The sequence below is a fragment of the Sphaerodactylus townsendi genome, linkage group LG08 (assembly GCF_021028975.2).
Source record: "Sphaerodactylus townsendi isolate TG3544 linkage group LG08, MPM_Stown_v2.3, whole genome shotgun sequence".
NCBI classification, from domain to species: Eukaryota; Metazoa; Chordata; class Lepidosauria; order Squamata; family Sphaerodactylidae; genus Sphaerodactylus; species Sphaerodactylus townsendi.
Genome location: NC_059432.1, coordinates 98,629,926 through 98,651,621, shown reverse-complemented (window position 1 = coordinate 98,651,621; position 21,696 = coordinate 98,629,926). Strand labels below are relative to the sequence as shown.

At 46.9% G+C, this 21,696-nt stretch overlaps 1 protein-coding gene across 1 annotated transcript in view; it reads right to left on the bottom strand.

Moving 5' to 3' along the window:
• FNDC3B (fibronectin type III domain containing 3B) overlaps positions 1-21,696 on the bottom strand; it is a 303,241-nt gene that overhangs the window by 71,007 nt on the left and 210,538 nt on the right. The window contains exons 7-8 of the mRNA XM_048506935.1: positions 6,795-6,882; positions 5,434-5,497 (exon numbers count right to left, since the gene is read on the bottom strand). Coding sequence (XP_048362892.1) covers positions 5,434-5,497; positions 6,795-6,882 — 152 coding nt within the window. The remainder of the gene's footprint in view (positions 1-5,433; positions 5,498-6,794; positions 6,883-21,696) is intronic.

The window sequence follows — 21,696 nt, the reverse complement described above, 5'->3', positions numbered from 1 at the left end:
GGGGGGGGGGTGGGGGGGGGGGGGGGTGGGGGGGGGGGGGGGTGGGGGGGGGGGGGGGTGGGGGGGGGGGGGGGTGGGGGGGGGGGGGGGTGGGGGGGGGGGGGGGTGGGGGGGGGGGGGGGTGGGGGGGGGGGGGGGTGGGGGGGGGGGGGGGTGGGGGGGGGGGGGGGTGGGGGGGGGGGGGGGTGGGGGGGGGGGGGGGTGGGGGGGGGGGGGGGTGGGGGGGGGGGGGGGTGGGGGGGGGGGGGGGTGGGGGGGGGGGGGGGTGGGGGGGGGGGGGGGTGGGGGGGGGGGGGGGTGGGGGGGGGGGGGGGTGGGGGGGGGGGGGGGTGGGGGGGGGGGGGGGTGGGGGGGGGGGGGGGTGGGGGGGGGGGGGGGTGGGGGGGGGGGGGGGTGGGGGGGGGGGGGGGTGGGGGGGGGGGGGGGTGGGGGGGGGGGGGGGTGGGGGGGGGGGGGGGTGGGGGGGGGGGGGGGTGGGGGGGGGGGGGGGTGGGGGGGGGGGGGGGTGGGGGGGGGGGGGGGTGGGGGGGGGGGGGGGTGGGGGGGGGGGGGGGTGGGGGGGGGGGGGGGTGGGGAGGGGGCGGGGAGGGGGGAGGGGGGGGTGGGGGCGGGGGGGGGTGGGGGGGGAGGGGGGTGGGGGATGGTGGGGGGGGGGAGGGTGGGGGGGGTGGGGGTGGGAGGATGGGTGTGGGGTGGGGGGTTGGGATGGGGGGGTGGGGGGGGGGGCGGGTGGGGGGGGGGGGGGGGGGGGGGGGGGGGGTGGGGGGGGGGAGATTGGCCTCTGCCGAACGCAGAGACCGACGTGGGACATATGGGGCTCTCCTTGCTCCCCTCCCTCTGCCACTGTTTCCCAACCTCATGTGGACCCAGGAAATTGGGGTGCAGGTGTGAAGGCTCCAGCTCCATCCGAAAAGCTGAACCATGTTTGGCTTTTTCGTCCCCTAGGAATTGGACTGGGGGGCGGGGGGGGGGAGTGGTTCAGTAAAGGGCAAACGCGAAAAAGCTGATATGACTTTTTTGGGTTTCTTTTTACCGAGTCACAACCCATAGTCATAACTGTGTTATGCCTTGTATGCAGACTGCCCCATCGTGAGCCAGAGTTTTGTCTGAACCAGAATCCTGAGTTTGATTTGAGGCAGAAGTTGTTTCCAGAACTAACCCAGGGCCTGCTGAATCCCAGTGGATTTCAGGCCATTATCAGGAAATAACATGCATGATGGAGAGTGCATGGTCCCAGGAATCTGTCTCCCCATCATTACCCAAAGTTACGCTACTCCTATTTTATATGCGTCGAGACGTCTGGTCCAATGAGAGAGCAGTATGACACTACTTCCACACCAGGACCAAATAAGCAGTGGCGTAGCGGCCATGGGATGGGGGGTGCAATGCCCTGGGTGCCCCCCGGGAGGTGGGCGTGGCCAGAACATGGCAGGGGTGTGGCGAGGAGCATTCTGGGATACGGCAGGCAGCACTGCGGCAGGGCGCAGGGCCCGCACATGCCCCAGGCGCAGTTCCCCTTCGCTCCTCCCCTGCATACAAGGTATGGCCAAGTATGATAATATGATGTCACATAGGACATCACCTGCCTTATACTCTCAGAGACCTCCAGTTTAAGGGGAGGAGACTACATAGCTCAGTGTTTGAACTTCTGTCTTGTATGCAAAAGCTAACCCGGGTTTGGCTCTCTTTGTTTAAATACTGGCTTCGCCTTCATTATAGAGCCCTCCCGGGCAGTCTCACATATTTTCTGTTAAGCGACCACTTCCACTCCACCTGGCACACCAAAATTATCAAGCAAATAAACAACATAGGTGTATCTTTTGACCAACTCCTACTGATGGACGAAAGACAGGCTTTCGGAGTTTTAAAACAACGTACTCTTGACATTGAAGGGCAGCTTCTCACAGCTGGAGCCTGCAGAACTTGTTCTCCCACATTTTATGGCATTTCACCACCATTGCCGGGTTTTATGGCTAAATATATGAGTAATTTAATCAATCTACATCTCCGCAGATATTTTATGCTTGCCCGGCTAAATGTGTTACCGACTGCTCCAAACAAGAGGCAGATATCATGGCATCCCACAGGGAGAACAGGACTTGTTCCTGTGCAGCCGGCCTACACCAAAAAAACAACTGGAACACGTGTTCTTTCATTGCAAAGATTTGGCAGTCTATCGGTTGCTTTTTCTCGAGGCCATCTTGAAGAAATTTTCAGTGAGATCAGACAAGGAAATAGTTTCACACCTGCTTAGTGACCATCATCCCCACACTACTGAATCAGTTGCCAGGTTTTTAACAAAGGCACTTGGATCAAGAGTGAAACCTTTGTGTAAATTTTAGTCAATTGGTTTTAACATAATCTGTATTTTACCACTCTTTATATGCCATTAAAGGTTTTGTATTTGTATTTGTATTTGTATGCAAAAGCTCCCAGGTTCAGTTCCAAGCATCACCAATTAAAAGGATCAGGCAGTAGATGATGTGAAAAATCTCTGAGACCCTGGAGAGCAGCTGCCAGCCCAAGTAGACATTACTGACCTTGATGGACCAAAGGTCTGACTCAGTAGGCAGCTTCATGTGTTGAGGTGGATGGGAGCCACTCTAACTCTTCACTGTATTTCAAGCATCTCAGCAGGAACAGAGAGCTGGTGATGCTTGATTTCTTTGCCAACACCTGAAGTGGATTGTAACATCCGTTCCAGATCGCACAATCCACTCCGAAGACAAAACAGAGTATACTGGGACCATTCCACCCTTCATCAACAGTTTTTGGAACAGACAGAGCTCATCCTGAGTTCTAATTTTTTGATGCTGACATGCCAGGCAAACAAGTTCCGTGCCAAGCTCAGACTCTCCCGCCTTTCCCCACAGAAATGACAGCAATAGCAGAGGAGTTAATGCCGATCTCCACTTTCAGAAACCAACAGCATTTGAATGTGTTATCAGCAGATGCCGGGAATCTTAGTCTGGCACCCATAACATCTAATTTTTGTTTTTTTTAAAAAAAACATAAGAACAAAGAACTAGCCTGCTGGAATCGACCAAAGTCCATCTAGTCCAGCACTCTGCTACTCGCAGTGGCCCACCAGGTGCCTTTGGGAGCTCACAAGCAGGATGTGAAAGCAATGGCCTTCTGCTACTGCTGCTCCTGAGCACCTGGTCTGCTAAGGCATTTGCAATCTCAGATCAAGGAGGAGCAAGATTGGTAGCCATAGATCGACTTCTCCTCCATAAAATCTGTCCAAGCCCTTTTTAAAGCTATCCAGGTGAGTGGCCATCACCACCTCCTGTGGCAGCATATTCCAAACACCAATCACACGTTGTGTGAAGAAGTGTTTCTTTTTATTAGTCCTAATTCTCCCCCCCCAGCATTTTCAATGAATGCCCCCTGGTTCTAGTATTGTGAGAAAGAGAGAAAAATTTCTCCATGTCAACATTTTCTACCCCATGCGTAATTTTATAGACTTCAATCATATCCCCCCTCAGCCGTCTCCTCTCCAAACTAAAGAGTCCCAAACGCTGCAGCCTCTCCTCATAAGGAAGGTGCTCCAATCCTTCAATCATCCTCTTTTTGTTACGTTAACAATATCTATTTTAAATTTAAAAACCACTTTTGCAAATAGGCCAAGTTTATCAAACTAGGGAGGACTTTGTATAGCATTAACGTTTTCCTGAACTCGCATAAAGGACAACTGTTTGAGACACCTGGGCTGATTAAAACTGACATCCAATTAAGTCAGACAGCTGCGGCGAAAGCTTAGCACCTCAGTCCAGACAGTGCAATTAAAGTGCCCCAGGTAGCCTAATGGAATGAGATAGCCAAGAACAAAGAGATTTGCAGCTTTAAAAAAAGCCACTGTCTTTTGATATCAATTAATAAATTTTACACATCAAACAGAAACGAGGAACAGGCACATCCAAACTAGACTTCTTGGGGCGGGCGATGCACTAGCACAGGGGTGTCCAACTCTGGTGCTTCAGATGTTCACGGACTACAAATCCCATCAGCCCCTGCTGGCATGGTCAATTGGAGTTGGTCACAAACACTCCTAATAAAACAACTGGTGGTTGTGAGCCTCTGCTCTGTGGAAAAATGCTAGGGTTCCATTAACTCAGGGGGGTCCAACTCCAATTGGCCATGTCAGCAGGGGTTGATGGGAATTGTAGTCCATGAACATCTGAAGCAACAGAGTTGGATACCTCTGCACTTGCACAATGAACTAAAAGAAGGGGGTAGTTTTCTCTCTCTCTCTCTCCAATTATTTTATTATGGACACATGCTTGTATAATTGTTTTGCATAAATTCAGACAGGGACTTGGAAGCTAATGTACAGTATCCAGCCAATGTTCTATTGGAATAGTTCCTTTCGTTTATGATCACTACCAAGGACGCACATATCCATGTAGCACATATGGCTAAATGAAGAAAACAACCCACAACCCCCCTACCAAGACATTTCAACAATTCTCTCCTGTCCTTCTATGAACTTTAATGATTTGTAAAATCTGAAGATTAAAGGAATAGAGATTCCCACAGATGACCCTCTTGGACATGGGTCCAACATAGAGAAGAACAGGTTTTTTAAAAATCTGGTAGGGAGCAAGCCGCACACGCTCCTGATGCCAAGAGGAGGAAGCTCCCATTTCTTTCTGGCTGAAAGTGAGAAAGTAGGAGGAAAGGGTTAATGCAGGGGTCTCCAACTCTGGCGCTTCAGATGATTGTGGACTACAATCCCCATCAGCCCCTGCTGGCATGGCCAATTGGAGTTGGACACCCCGGGTTAATGGAACCCTAGCATTGTTCTACAGAGCAGAGGCTCACAACCACCAGCTGTTTTATTAAGAGTGTTTGTGACCAACTCCAATTGACCATGCCAGCAGGGGCTGATGGGAATTGTAGTCCATGAACATCTGAAGCACCAGAGTTGGACACCCCTGTGCTAGTGCATCGCCCGCCCCAAGAAGTCTAGTTTGGATGTGCCTGTTCCTCGTTTCTGTTTGATGTGTAAAATATATTAATTGATATCAAAAGACAGTGGTGTTTTTTATTAATTGATATCAAAAGACAGTGGTGATTTAGTGGCTAAGAGGTTTAGTGAGGCTGTGAGCCAAGAAATCGTTGCCTGAAACCTTGCATACGTCATAAATTCACCACATGGCCTCTTGGCTAAGGGTCTTCATTCCCCTTAAAGGGGATTCCAAATTCTTACCTGCTGGGATGTAAAAGCGCCTACAGAGCCCCTCCCCCAAATTGTTTCATTAAAGCATCCAAGTTATGATACCAAGTTATCACGATGCCTGGACTTCCCCTCCTGCCCCTCTGTTTAATGTATGCATTAGACTTTTGAGCAGGATTGTCTGCAGCTTTGGGGGTAGAATGTCATCAATGTGTTGACAGCACCAAGCTGTTTATTTCTTTTTGACTAACTACCAGAAGATGGGAGTCTTTGATCTTGGGCAGGATTACTATAGCCAAGTGCCTGAGGGATAATGACCTGAAACAGAATCCGGACAAGATGCAAATAATGCTGGCTGCAAGGCCAGTGTTCTGGAGAGGTCTGTAACCCCCCCCCCCCCCCCCCCCAAATATACCCTGTATTGTTTCTGTCATCTGTTACTGGATTCTGACAGTGTTCATGTCACTGGCCAATAAAAGTCCCCAACGTGGAAATGCCTGCCCCTTAAAGACCTGTGCCGGTCTCCACCTGGCTGTTGGAGCAGCTGGGGGTGGACTAGGGATGTTCCTGGGATGGAGCCGATGTCAGTCAGTTTCCACCTAGGCTGTCAAGTTGAGAACGCTGAGCTAGAGGCCTTAGACTTATGGCACCCGAAAGGGTGGCGTAACTCTGTCGAGGCCCATGGAGGTGGCACAGCAGCACGCCAGCAGTGCCGTCCCCGGCCCACCTCTTGATCGGTTTGTTTTATTGCACCCAAATTTTAGTTTTGTTGTCATTCCTGAAAATTGTTTTTACTGAAAAAGCAGACCGCCAATCTTCTATATAATATAGAAATCAGTAACTTTTATGTTACTTTTTTGTGCATGGCTCTTTAATTTGGTGTGCACGTGTATAAACATTAGACAGCCGGGTGCAATGTGCAGTTACTCGAGGCAGGAATTCCAAGTAGCCGCATTACTCACATATGTGCTGAAGTCACGAGTGAGGCATGTGGGTCATCTCCCACGAATGAATATGAAATCTTTACACCAGACTGTCCTATTACATAATCGCTGAATACCATGGGAAGGCAGAGCTACACATACTATGTTAGGAACGTTGGCTGGGGAGATTGAAATGTTTATGGGGGGTTATTTCTGTACTCACTCTCACTGTAAAAACAAGCGACTAAGGGTCTGGATCCCACAGACTTCAGTGGCAACAATCAAATGTTGAAGACAAGAAACCACAGTTGTGCCAAGGTGCCAAGAAGCCACAGCTGTGCCAAGGTGGCATCATGGCTCTTGCTGCCACAGGGCCAGACCAACACAGGCAACAGCAATACCCAAATCTCAGCCTGTAGGGAATGCTCTCCTGCGCAAGATTCCCAAATGGTTAAAACAGGACTTGAGAAGTAAAAGTAGGGCAAGCTGTTAACTCATCAAATAGAAGATGTTTTAGTGCCCAAGCAAGGGCAAGAGTCTGTCTTCATACAGGTATGACCAATCCAGAGGCTTCATACAGTTGTCAGGTTGCATGCACATCTACCAATACAAAACGTAAACTATTTTCTCCTCTTTTGTGGAGAAAAAAATCATATAATGTACGTGTCAAGTTGGGCTACTGTGCAAAGCACCTTCCCCATGTCATCTCTGAATCACATACCTGCGGTTTTTCAATCCCAGAAAGAATGTCTTGAACCCTTTTTGATTCCGTGTCGCATTCTGTACAAAAAAAGAGGAGAGATACAAATGTTTACCATCACACAGAGGAAAGGGTATCAGCGAAGTTCAACCCTAACTCACAAACTATCAAATGTAGTCCCAATACTAAGATGATCTAGAGCAGGGGTGTCCAACTCTGGCGCTTCAGATATTCATGGACTACAATTCCCATCAGCCCCTGATGGGAATGGTAGCCCATGAACATCTGAAGTGCCAGAGTTGGACACCCCTGACATAGAGAGAACGTTTCTACACCGAGAAGGGTTCACTGTGCGAATCCCCACCTACAGTGGTACAAGGTCGAATCCCCACTACCATCTCAGCCAGGTTTCAGAACACAAACTAACCAGGTTTGAGGGACGACCTCCCCGGTCGAATCCCCACTACCGTCTTAGCCAGGTTTCAGAACACAAACTAACCAGGTTTGAGGTCGTTTGTGTTCTGAAACCTGGCTAAGACGGTAGTGGGGATTCGACCGGGGAGGTCGTCCCTCAAACCTGGTTAGTTTGTGTTCTGAAACCTGGCTAAAACGGTAGTGGGGATTCGACCCAAGTCTGCTCTTTGACAGAACCAGCATCAAGTCACTGGAAGCAACAAGACGGTTAACCAACTCCTTTTTGAGTTAAAAAATCGAGTTGTCAAGTAGATAAAACAACTGAAGCTTCAAAGTCTACTACAGTGAATACAGACAGACAAATAAAATAGGGAGAGAATCACTTCTATACGGTTTAACCTTTTGAAACTGTACCGACTGGGGAAAATTACTCATACTTGCTCATTTGGAACTTCTTTCAATGGTCTGTGGTTTTTGTATTGATTTCTTTCAATGGCCCTGTTGTATTGTATTGAACTTAATTGTAAGCCGCCTTAAGTAGGACTCTGATGAAGAGGCACAGAAATGCCTCAAATAAATAAATAGCTACAAAACTAAGACAGCCCTAGGACTAAACTCAGCAATCTTATTCTCACAGGCGCCCTTGCGAGACAGATGCTTATAAAGGGGAGAAGAAGGAGAGGTGGTTACACAGATTGCGGGTGGCCCAGCGGAGACCAGATTCCAAAGGCATGAATTCACCCAAGATAAGACACAACTGAAGTACAGCTTGCACTTTGTTGGAAAAGTCACATGACTGACTTTTGGACAGGACTGTTCCTGTGGGTGTACAGGCCAACTGTTTCTGGCCTGTGGCCAAACTGCCTCTTATAAGGGTCAGAGGCACGGGTGAAAAGGAAAAAATGCATATGGAGGCACATCTACAGAAGCAGAGAGGTATCTTTTAACCATACACCTGAACCATACACCTGAACTTCTGCGGGGAGAGATACTTTCTGAATTTTTTTTTAAAGGAACTTTTACACTTACAAAGTTCTGAAAAGGCTTCGTGTTTGTGATATTATCTATTACTCATACCCTCGTAGAAGCCCACTTTTCCATTTTCCCCCCATCTTTCTGTACACAGAAACGACTCATTCAGAGGCACAATGGACACCCTCATGCAAGAATGGGTAATCCTGGAATGTGTCTCTGTCAGGACCAACTAAATGGACCAGAAGTACCCAATGTAAAGAGGAATCACGCAATTATCAACTGCCAGAATAGGCCAATAGAAAGTGACAGTAGTGGTCAAGAGCAGGTGCACTCTAACCGGGTTTGATTCCCCGCTCTGTGGAGGCTTATCTGATGAACCAGATTAGCTTGTGCACTCCAACACATGCCAGCTGGGCGACCTTGGGCTAGTCACAGTTCTTCGGAGCTCTCTCAGCCCCACCCACCTCACAGGGTGTTTGTTGTGGAGGCGGGGTGGGAAGGGAAAGAAGATTGTAAGCCCCTCTGAGTCTCCTTACAGGAGAGAAAGGGGGGATATAAATCCAAACTTTTCTTCTTCTACTACTTAAATCAGGGGTTGCTAATGTGGTGCTTATGGGTGCCACGGCACCTCCTAACACCTTCCCTGGTGCCAGAAAAGTGTTTTTAGAAAGTGGGTAGAGCAAGATGTGGCTTTTGCTCACTAAGGCCCCTTCCGCACACACAAAATAATGCATTTTCAAACCACTTTCACAACTGTTTGCAAGTGGATTTTGCTATTCCGCACAGCTTCAAAGAGCACTGAAAGCAGTTTGAAAATGCATTATTCTGCATGTGCGGAATGAGCCTAAGACTTCTGACTGGCGACTGGAGATTTAATTAGCTGTGAAGATTTTTTTAAAATGCTGCTCTGGGAGCATGAGGACCTTCAACATGTGACCGAGGGTAAGCTAGGACACCCAGTTTGTAGCTGCACCCACCAGGCTGTGTCAGAACGGCCACTGATCTAAACCGGTCAGCATTTTTGTGCTCAGAGCATACAGCTTTGGCATCAGTGCCGTGAATAATCGACTTCATGGCCAATAGGAACAAGAAGGCAAGCCTTAATTAAGAAGACCTTGAAGGCCTTGGTGGCTGCAAACCAAAAAAGCGAACGAACAAGGCGACTATCTGCTGCCAAACTGGGCACGCTCATAAAAGGAGGACACAGATTAATATTTGGCACGAGCAAAATCCTTGGAGCTCCTCAGAGCACTGCTAGGAGGAGGTGACTTAAATCATCTCCTGTAACCCCACCTAACGGACAAAGGCACACGAGGCTAAACTTTCTTGACCCTGTAATTCTTGGCATTTGGACGCCTGCCTGTTTCCCTTTTTGATGGAATGCAAAAAGAGACAAGTCACCATCTTTGCTCAGGGCTATATTACAGAGAGGCAGAAAGAATGGCTGAAGAATGCCCAATTACAGTTACCTCCTTGAAAGGCAAATAAGGTCACACCAGTAGGTAGGAGAAGCAAAGGAGAACAAGGCACAAGGGAGTGCCGCTTATTTGACCTTTTCTATGGCACGTTTTGCAATATAACCATGGGGGCGAACCTTTGGCACTCCAGATGTTATGGACTACAACTCCCATCAGCCCCTGCCAGCATGGCCAATTGGCCATGCTGGCAGGGGCTGATGGGAATTGTAGTTCATAACATCTGGAGTGCCAAAGGTTCGCCACCACTGCAATATAAGCTTTGGTCAGGGGATCTCAAGCAGAAATGTCTGTTTTCCATATTGAAAACCAATTTTTTTTTCTCCTATACCAGTTTGGGTTTAGAGACTTCACTGAAATGGTCAGTCAACAGTAATTTTATATGGGTAGTATGAAAACCATTGCTCAGCAGATGGCAAAGACTTCGGCGGATTCCGCATGGGCGAAAAACAGCGATGTGAAAAGGTAAAATGGTTTAAAAGGGTTCATACCGTTTTCACACAGCTGTTTTTGGTCCATCCACCTTCAAGTGGCTTTAGGAACATCTGTCAATCTATCTACCTGCAGACAGAGGCAACCGACAGCCGTCCTGAGCAGATACAGTGGAGAGGCAGCATGGAAACATAGAGGATGGGACCTCAAGGGTCATCTAGTCCAATTCCCTGCACAATGCAGGATATTCACAACTACCCCACTTTCCTCCAGTGACACCAGCTCTATATCCAGAGAAAGAAGAAGAGTTTGGATTTACATCCCCCCTTTCTCTCCTGTAGGAGACTCAAAGGGGCTTACAATCGCCTTGCCCTTCCCCCCTCACAACAAACACCCTGTGAGGTAGGTGGGGCTGAGAGAGCTCCAAGAAGCTGTGACTAGCCCAAGGTCACCCAGCTGGCAAGTGTGGGAGTGCACAGGCTAATCTGAATTCCCCAGATAAGCCTCCACAGCTCAGGCGGCAGAGCTGGGAATCAAACCCGGTTCCTCCAGATTAGATACACGAGCTCTTAACCTCCTACGCCATTGCTGCTCCAGATCCCTGGTCAAAACTGGCCTGGAGGAAAAATTCCTTCCCGACTCCAAAGTAGCTTTCGGCGTTACCCTGAATTATGTACAGGAAAAGAGACCGTTCCTAAACATTAGGAAGAATTTCCTGATGATAATGGCTGTTCGACAGTGAAACTGGGGCATAGCTCCCGTTGTAATTTCGCACCATCTACAGCATCTCTAAGTCTGGAATTACTGTCTAGTCAACACTGATGTAAAATTTCCAGAAATTTTGAAGGCGGGGGATTTTCTTTAGGAAAAGACGGAAATGGGAAAGGGGTGTTGTAATATATGGAATACTTTCCTATCGAACTTAAATGCCTTTTATTTTAGTAACAACATAAACTACATCGTGTACAACTGAAGTTAGCATATAATATGGATCAGTGACGAAGGGAGGGGGAACTGCGCCCGGGGCATGAACTGCCCGCACGCCCCCTCCCGCCCTGTCCCCAACACGCCCCGCCCCACGTGACTGCAATGGCGGCACCTGGGGACAGCTGCCCCAGATGTCCCCATGCTCTGATGTGGATCATTTATCATATTTGTGCAATTCAAATTATCCATATCTTTATTTTCCAATCTTTCCATTGTAAAATTCAAGAAAAGGCCTCAGAATATGCATTGTTGAAGGCTTTTATGGCAGGAATCAACTGATGGTTGTGTGTTTTCCAGTCATGTGGCCAAGGTCTCGTGGTTTCAGCTCCTAACATTTCACCTGCATCTGTAACACGTTTCTCTCTGAGGCACAGTGTGGCGCGAGACAAAAATCTTGCTGTGACAAGCCTCTGAAGATGCCAGCCGCAGATGTCGGCAACACGTTAGGAGCTGAAACCACCATAGCCCCGCAGCCCAGAAAACCCACAAAAGCCCTCAGACTTTTTATCACAGTACATTTGGAATGAGTGAAATGCTTTGCGAGACGTGTTTTTTCCTCCGTCAAAAAATGAAAACATTTTTCAGCGTTCCGCAGTTTCCGCAGACATTTTCAAGCTATGTATTTTGAGCGAGACAAACCCTGCCTTAAAAAGCATCATTATTAAAAAGAAAATATTTCGCAGAGGGTGTTTTTCCTAGCGCTCCCTCCCCACAATTTTCCATTGGAAAATTTCCATATTGCCAGTTTTTTTTTAATGGTCTGCTTCTATTTTATGGATCATTTTTATTCTGCTTATGTCTAATAGCTTACTTTTCAAAATGGCTTTATTATAACCTAGTTTTTAATTGTAAAACACCTCAAACAGTACTGTGCTAGTGGTCCCCAGCCCCTCGATGATGCGGCTGGCCTCTACCCGGGCCAGGGCCTTTACTGCCCTGGCCCCTGCCTGGCGGAACACTTTACCATCAGCTATCCGGGCCCTGCGGGATCTTGGAGAGTTCCGCAGGGCCTGCAAGACCGAATTGTTCCACCGGGCGTTTGGAGGGGCCGGCCGCTGATGTGCGCCCTCCTTCTCCCCCCCCCTTTTACATTCTGGGCCCTTAATTTTATGGGGCCCTCAGCTGTCTGGGTTTGTTTTTTCCTGGGTGGGATTATTATATTTTATGAAGTTTTACGCTGTAATTTTGTTTCATTCGCTGTTTTAACTGGGTTTTAATGTGATTGTTTGGTATTATGATGTTCACCGCCCAGAGCCCTTTGGGGGAGGGGCGGTATATAAAATTGATTATAAATATAAATAAATAAATAAATAAATAAATATACGAATATTCCAAAGAAATAAACTGAGCAGCATCAGCGCTCCCCGAATGACACGACATCCCAGATCGTTAGCATGAGTATTTAAAAAAAAATCCAATTCAAAATGCACTGCATTCACATTCCTGGCCGTTGATCCTAGCTCTGCCTCAGAACTGAGAAATGCATAACATTTTGCATCTGAGTATAACTAAATAAATTAATGTATGCTAATGAGTAGCAGATGCAAGAGAAATCGCATCCATGCTGAAGGATAATTCACTTAACCACTGCTGCTGAAGACACTTGGACAACGTCTCTCCTTCTTTCCCAAATTTCAGTCACTGAAATGCTATGAGAATGGAAAGGGGCATCAAGTTGCAGCTGACTTATGGAAATCGGGGGCATTATCTAGAGAAAATGTAGCCCGGTGCAAAATCTGAGTTTTCCGGGGGGCCCTTTATGGCCGGACGCCCTCCCCCACCACGACCAAACAACTTTTTTTGTACCAGGTCTTGAAGTCAGTGTATGGACCTGGGGGGAAGGAGGAGCGATGTGGGGGCAACTTTCCAATCCCCCCACCCCATATGACTAAATGGCCACAGCTCGGGAACGTTTGACCCCAACTGTCCCTCTTGACAGATGGCCATCCAGCCTCTTTTTAAAAACCTCCGAAGAAGGAGACTCTACCACACTCCTTGAAAGCACATTTGCCAAAGAGGATTTTTCACTCGTGCCTTTCACTGAGGGGATAAGTCTAGTTCAGTGGTGGCGAACCTTTGGCACTCCAGATGTGATGGACTACAATTCCCATCAGCCCCTGCCAGCATGGCCAATTGACCATGCTGGCAGGGGCTGATAGGAATTGTAGTCCATAACATCTGGAGTGCCAAAGGTTCGCCACCACAGGTCTAGTTTGTTGATCACCCCTTGGTGAGAGGAGAATGTAGGAGTCCGATATCTAGATCGCAGGAGGACTAAAAGGACTTGAGGTGATGATTTTTGGCCAGCCCTGTTCCACTCCTCTCGAAGACATTTCAAGAACTAGATGATGTAATCTATGTTGTAAATCTGCTGCTCCTGGTTCTTACGACTATTTCATTAACTAACACTGCTGATATGTTCCTCTGTGGATTTTGCGCTGGATTTTAACTGTTGTCAGATTTAATCTTGTTTGTGGAATTAAAAAAAATAAATGATGCTGTAAAACACAGGTGCACAAAACCATCAGGGTTTTTTTTTACTTGTTGCGAGCAATTGAGAATTGTGAAGAAACAGCAATGCACGGAGGACTCAACGAAGTTGGACAAGACAGATAGATTTTCCATGGAAAAATCAGGACTCGGGGCCAGGAAAACCAAACCGAAAATAAAATTCCGCCTGTGGTTTCACACATGCCTACTAGACATTCAGTGCTCTAATTCTGAGCCATAAAAAAGTAAATCCAGGCCATGTAATTTGAGTTCACAGAGCAGCATGCTGGATCAATAACAGAGACTCCCCCTAGTATCCACGTATAAATTTCCATATAGAAATTTATCGCTCCAGTTGCAAGAATTTGGTTCCCCCTGTCCCCAAGAAAAGCTGAACAGATCCTAAATTGCTTGGTTTGGTTCTGCAGCTACAGACAGAGCAAGTATTGGGTCCCTCTTCCTTCGCCATGCTGCACACCACTCTTATATTTCATCCCACTTCTTCGTAGTTATTACATCACCTTAGCTGCCAGGAGCTAAATGGGAAACATTTCAGACCTTAGATCTTTATCATGTGACTGGACTTTCTCAGAGTATTTTGTAGCAAGAACTCTGTTCATCTTCAGTAGGAGAATCAGACAAAACCAACCCTCGCAGATCAAAGTTTCATTTTTAGAGTGGCGTAGCATAAATGTCAAATTAAGATCGGGAGACCCAGGTTCAAATCTACACTCTCCCTTGGAAGCTTGGCTGGGCGACAAACTCTCAGCCTAGCCTACCTCACAGGGCAGTTGCTGTGACAATAAAACAGAGAAGTAGAGAAGGTTGTAAGTTACTTTGGGTCCCCAGTGGGGAGAAAAGTTGAGTATAAATGAAGTTAATAACATTCCCCCCTCCATATTAAAAAAAAGACAACTTTGAACAGCAACATACCCTTACTTTGACCCTTCTTAAACTCAACAACAACTGGTGCACTCCACTCCAATCACACAATAAGTATTGTAAGGTACAGGAAGTATAAAATAAATATGGTGGCTATTAGAGAGGTGAGAGGGGAAGTGGACGCAGGAGGTCAGACATATTACCCAGCAGGGGGTAAATACATGTAACTGCTTTATGTACACACAAACAGACGTCAGATGCCTACACCTAGGAGACAGCATGCATTGTGGGGTAGACAGGCAGCTAGTAGACATGCAAGCACAACACCAGTAGTTTGATAGTGCAACAAGAGATTTTTTTTGTTGACCTGAAAGAAAATGCAGAAGGTCTGAGAGTCTTATGTTAGGCCAATCGCACCGGATCGGCCCATTCAGTGTGGCCTGATCCCAGGAGGATTTCCGGCTCTTCAGAAATCCCCCCAACCCTGCAGAGGCGTAGCAAGGGGGAAAGCACCTGGTGCACTGGTGTGTCCTCTGTCCCTGCCCCTGGAACGCCCTCCCCACACCCCCACAGGGGCACGAACCCAGTGCACCGCCCCCCTGGAGCCACACTTCTGCCACCCCGTCATCTTATGGTGTCAGTCATTCCCCCACTTCAACCAGCACAGAAAGGAGGAAAGTGGTAAGTGCTGCAAACAGCTTCTGGTTTAACAACATGTGCATAAACAGTCTCCTTTATAAACCTGCGGGTCACAACCTTTCAGGTACATCTCGTGGTCCCCCCCATCGCCTGCTGAATTACAAACACATGTAGAGCCACCGTTATTCATTTGCTGCTTTTCAGAAGGATTTGTTACTAATACCTAAAGTAGGAACCAAGGGGACTATGCCTACTCCCCCCCTTGCTTTGCATGTGCACAGAGTGGATCACCAAAACAAGATGATGTCATTCAGTAGCCAAGAGGATCCCTCTGTAACTTTCAGTCTTTGTGTGTTCCTTATACACCTTTTGTCACTTGGCCTCTATTACCAGTCTCAAATGCCTGGGACTCTGCCCACAGTCCTGGGCGCAGGTAAGCTCACACCTCTTCCTGGACACATAACTGTGATAATATGTAACTTCCTGCCACGTGCTTGCAGCTCCGCACATCCTGTGCTGCCACTTAGAAGTCAAAGGTAGGTCCAAAGTATGGAAAGTCTGAAGGCTACCATCTTGAAGAAGACCACCATCCTGTCTCTCAGCAATGTCAATTAGCTCAAAACAAGGAAGTGGCGTACTGACAGGAAAGAGGTCAATTGGTACTTCCTTGCCGCCTCACGCAACCAAGATATGTGCAAAAAACAATCCTCAAACAAGGAAATCTAGCAGCAGAAGGCTATGTGTACTGTCCAGTACAATTTGCTCTCTAATGCATCACTCCTGTCTATGGCCAGAACGTAGTCCTAGAGTTATCAGCTCCATAGAGGTCAGGTGCCACAAGGAGCCAAGAGAATTCTTCCTGGTCCTCATAAGACGGCTGATGATGGCCGGGCTCCTCAGTGTGACTAAGGCACAGAGTGGTTTCTGCCTGTTCCCACGTACTAACCTGGCTGCCTGACTGCATTCCAGCTGTTTTGCGATACAGCGCAAAAGGCAGCTGGACATTGTGGAAGGAAAAAAGTCTGAACGCCAGCCAAGCACATTAGAGCTCCTGGAGATGACTAAAGGGGTTCTCTGGATGGTGACTCTAGTCCACAACTCAACCTCAGCAATGTACAGGGATTAATCCTCCTCAAACACATAGCACGTTCCGCAGCTCGGGCATCAGCTTCTCGATACTGAAATAATAAATTTAACTAAGCCACGGGGAGCTCATCCTTCACATTCAATCACAAATCATGCAGGTTTTGCAGCGTAAAAGTAAATGTGATGGCCTCTTCCTGAACAGGAAATGATGTTACGTGACTAACGCAATTGCCATGGTATGCATATACAGGACACCATGTTTCAGTGGGGAAGAGAATGAGAAGAAAGCTGCACGCTGAACAGTAATCTGAAACAGCAATCTCTATCCCCACCAGTGAATCAGATGACAAAACATTATCAAATAAAGGCATCAGAAAGGCGACTGAACGTATTTTAGCCCAGCTGGCTTTCGGTGGAAGAAGCAAAGGCCACTGGAAACTCTCAGCAGCTTGTCATGTTTCTTAGTTTTAAAGCTCGTTTTACGAACCAGATGGATGTTTAAAAGGCCCGTAGAACGCCTACACACTGGGCCTGGATCAACAACAAATAGAAAAGGATTACCCAGAATCCTGTGGGCAGGACTGCTCGGCTACATGCTCCCCACTTCTAGTTCCCCTCGCTCTAAGGCAGTGGTGATGGGAATTGTAGTCCATAACATCTGGAGTGCCAAAGGTTGGCCACCACGGCTCCCAGGGGATCGCTGTCCGAACCGGGAAAATTCCCATGTGCTCTCAAAGCCCTTAATGGCTGAAGAGCAGAGACAATATAAGAAGTCAGAACTTTGGAAAGCCCTAAAAACAATCTGCAGTGTGTGTGTTTTTTAAATGGAAACAAATATAAAACACCTCTCACAACAAGGGTCCACAAATATTACTGCCAGTTAAAGGCATGAAGATACTTTCCCCTAAACACACAGTCAAAGTTGGTAAGGGGCGAGCCAAGAAAATGGCTGTATTTGTGGCGTTCAATAGTTCTGTCAGCAGTCACTCATCTAACCCAAAGAGTTTACAACCCCTTATGTATTTACTTCATTGATATTATGGGTTTCTCCCCAATGGGGGACCCAAAACTACATGCAGTTTCCTCCATTTTATTATCAGAGAAACTTTGTGAGGAAGGTTAGACTAACAGGATGTGACTGAACCTCAGTCATTCAGTAACCCTCCACGGCAGACCAGAGATCTAAACTCCTCATACTAACCATTACATCATGCCAGCTTTCGTCTGACAAAATAAAGGATCAAATCCTAAAAGACTGAACACATCTTCTTGTACCCTGGTGTAAAATATATCTCCATATATTTTAACAACTCCTGTTTAATCAGAGAGTGTTACTGTTTTCTGGTCCTTTCCCCAGACAAATTATTGTCTCTTGTTTTGGCCTTCGATGGATGTTTCATTAAAATGTGCATCTCTACAGTTCTCAACTGGAGTGCAACAACAACAGACTTTTTACTTATATAAAAGTTTTATATTTTGGGCTGGGGACTCTTCTGGTTATTTGCATTTTGGTTATCATTTTTACAGAATGAGTCTTGAAGTTTCATTATGAGGTCGGTATGGAGTCTAGATTTCCAACTAGCTTGTTCTTGTATAGATGGCTGGTTTGTTACATACTTGTAAACTTGTGTACGTTTCCATTTCAGTTTGTAATAAAATATATTAGTAAAAAGTCTGTTGTTATTGCACTTTAGTTGAAGGCTTGTGGTACAATTTTAGTTGGAGACTTGTGATACAATTTTGTCTTTTAAACCAGGAGAAGGCAAACTATTGTGAAAGAAATGAATTCAGCAGACAGTACATCCATCAGCAGTTTGTAATGGTACTGAAGGAAACACTTTGGCTGATTCTGCACGGGCCAAAAACAGCCGTGTGAAAACGGTGTGAAAACGGTGTAAAAGGATTTAAAACGGTGTAAAAGGGTTTATACTGTTTTCACACCGCTGTTTTTGGCCCATGCGGAATCAGCCTTTGTGAGGTATTTCCTGTGGGAAAAGGAGGTGTTACAAGTACGTCCCCTGTTTTCAATTGTGAAATATTGGGAGGTTTACACAGAATGGCTGTTAATTTTCACTGAATTTAGTAGCGTTTACTTCCGTGTAAGCAGGCTCAGAAGAATATGGACCTTAAAAGCATGAGATGGTGGGTTTCCAAACTGTGTTCTCAAAGTGGGTTAGGAATACCTCAAGCAACGGCAGAAAAGCTTTCTTCAAAACCACCCCTAAGGATCAGCTGACTCTCCCGGCAGAATTAACCCACAGGAAAATTAAAGACGGAGTGTATGGTGTAGCGTTTAAGAGTGTTGGACTAGCATCTGGAAGAACCAGGTTCAAAACTCCTCTCGGTCCATGGATGCTTGCTGGGTGACCTCAGGCAAGTCAAACACTCTCAGGCTAATCTACCTCACAGGGTTGTTGTGAGGATAAAATGAGCAGACGGGAACAACGCAAGCTGCTTTGGCTACCCTTTAATATGTGTTAATGTGTTGTGCAAGCTTTCAGTTCACAGTGGATCTCAGGCGGATTCTGCATGAGCCAAAAACAGCAGTGTGAAAATGGTGTAAAATGGTTTAAAACGGTGTAAAAGGGTTTTCACACCGCTGTTTTTGGCCCATGCGGAATCCGCCTCAGTGACGTGCAAGGACCTGCCAGGAAAAAAAAAGGTTTATGTTGTGAACTAGTATGTGCGGGAGAATTTCTCAAAAGACACAGGGGAAAACTACGCTAGGCCCAAGTCCATAATGAACCAAACAACTTTCTAAGAGATGCTTCCGCTACCATGTGTCTTTGCTCTCTTGAATGAGAACAAACAAAACATTCTTCCGCTCCTTTAGAAATCTTTTAGGGAACAGGGAGAAGGATTAAATATACACACAGAGGAAAAACCGTATCACAAACCTCAGGTTCCCACAAGGAAATATGTTCATGGTTGCTCAAACAGCAGCTGCTTCATGCAAATTGTTTGAATTGCAAGTTAATGAAAATATCTCCACTGTAAGCATCGCTAAGTTCGACCCACCCGTCCTCTTTTCTTTCCACAGCAGAAAAGAAAGCTGTCCAGCCAGCCAGACACTTAGCGGCTGGCTACAGAAAGTATTTACTATCTCCACAGCCCCTCTACTCCAGCGAGGTGACCTCAGAGCAACGGCCTGGAAAACTGTACGCCTCAAACACTGTTCCAACCTCGCGGATGTGCCAGCCACAACATAATCTGCTTTCTCAGAATTTCTTCCAGATTCCTAGAGCCCCTGACAATCTCAAAGACTGGCAGAAACGTTTACTGGGCATGCACAGCGCAACCTACGGTGTGCCCCTTTCCCTTTTAAATTCCTAAACTATACCAACTAGTTACAGTTTTAAAATCCTTCCAAAAACCAAGGCAAAACATGTTTGTGCACTCATAGTTTCAGAACAATGGATCCGGGGGGGGGGGGGGGAATAGGGTCAAAGGATCCTTATCTGGCTACAAATGCTAATTTTCTGCCCCAAGGAAGTCCAGGGTTACTATGCAGAGGCAAGGACAAACTACCTCTGTTCATCTCTTGCCTTGAAAATCCTGCACAGTCGTCAAAAGTTGGCTACAACTCGATTGGCCCTTTCCACCAATGTGTGAACACAGAGCGGACAGGCCACGGCACAGTGGTAGAAAGTCTGCTTTTCAAGCAGACGGTCCCAGTTTCAAACTCCAGCATCTCTAGTAAAGAATCTATTGATCTTGATAAAGCAATAATATGCATTCGGTGTGGGCATTTCTCTTGTCCCGACAAAGCGCCATATCCTGACTCAGAACGGAAGAAGGAAAAGCTGGACTTTAAGACAACTTCTCTTTTTGCCTGGACCTTAACCAACCACAACAATCTCTGAATAGCCAATCATACAAGCCAGAAATAAGGGGGGGGGGGGGACCAGTTTACTTTTGTCTGCATTAAGAAAACAGAAGAATGCAGGGATAATCAGACCATGCAAGTTGTGGGTTTATTTTCTTTCATCCCCTTTGTTACAACGACAGAAAAGCAGCAGTGACGGCAACTGCTCCTCCTCTAGTATTGGCCAAAGATCTGAGAACATTCTTGTTATGACCACTACACAGCTGACCCATCAAGAGGGCTAAATGGAACTGTCTTGGTAAAATGCCATGACAGATCTGGGAGGAAGGAACACAGTCGACGCTGGATATCCTTTATCTCCTAAACGTTGTGTCTCACAAAGGGGAACAACAGATGTACCTCCTGACATGAAGTTACTTCTGTCTGGTTTTGATGGAACGCCACATTGAAACTGAAATACAGAAGGCACCGAAAATAGATGAAAGGCAACCTTGGGATGGTGAGCCTTCCCCTTCAGCACCAGTCCTTTCTTCTCACTATGAACACTGCCATGGCTTAGTTGATCCCTTCCCACTTAAAGCTAGAACTGGAACCAAACTCTTTTCCACCGAAAGGTCTAAGTACAATTTAAAATTCATCTGCCACTTCTTCCTGGACCTTATTTGTAGTAGAATCCTCCATGGGGTCCTGAGTGTTGTACTTGCTTATTGTCAATACCCACACAGAGTAAAAGCTCAAAGGGGACAGGGGGTGTGCCCTACGCCAAGGAGTCAGCCCTGCGAAATGTCGATGTGGCAGGCGAATTAGCGGTGAGGGACAGGCGAGGGGGCATGGCGGGAGTGGAAGGACATTACCAATGCTGCAGAGCGGCTTTCCCCGCTGCTCCGTCCTGTCCCCCGCTACCCTAGTTGAACAGAAAAAACATTTTTAATCGCCATTACCATGTTGCTGCAGTCTTGTGTACTTTGCATGAGGTGAATGGCTTGCAAGTCAGACCTGCAGCACAAAACAGCGCACAAGTTTTCAAGGTCTCTAAAACTCTTTATTAGACTGAATGTTAAAGGCCCACAGCAATTCTGAACTGCTGCTGTTACTAAAGATTTATTTCTCATCACAGGTAAGCTCCATGCTAATGTGGAGTTTGCGAACAAAATTGCTTCGAGTTCCAGAAAACAGCCTCTAGGAAGAGGACAACCATTCAAAACCCAAGAAGCCGGCTGTAAAATATATATATATAAACTACATTCAAGCTTCAGTTCTCAAATAGGGGCACGCCGGAGAAACTGTTATTGTCTTTAAGGTGTGTAAGAACTGAACCCAAACTAACAGATGCCACCTGTTGTAAACAGCATTGGTAAATGTCAGCCTTGTGAGTCTGTAGTACTGAAATGTATCATTTCATTAACATTGTCCCACACACGTTAGCGTGCTAAGGAAACACTGGAGCTATAAAACAAGATTTCAGAAAGTATACGAGGGTTTGCCCTGGACTTGGTACAGTTCTTCTTTCTCACTGCTCTGAATAATAAAGTTGATCATAAATGGCTTAGAAGGAAGTCTTGGACAATCTGCTTTATACCAAAGTCACAAAAAAAATTCTCTCAAGGAGTACATTTTGTGTAATTGGCATCTTTGAGCAGGAAAACAATTGGTCTACAAGGTTTAAATGAATTCCATAGGAATCCACA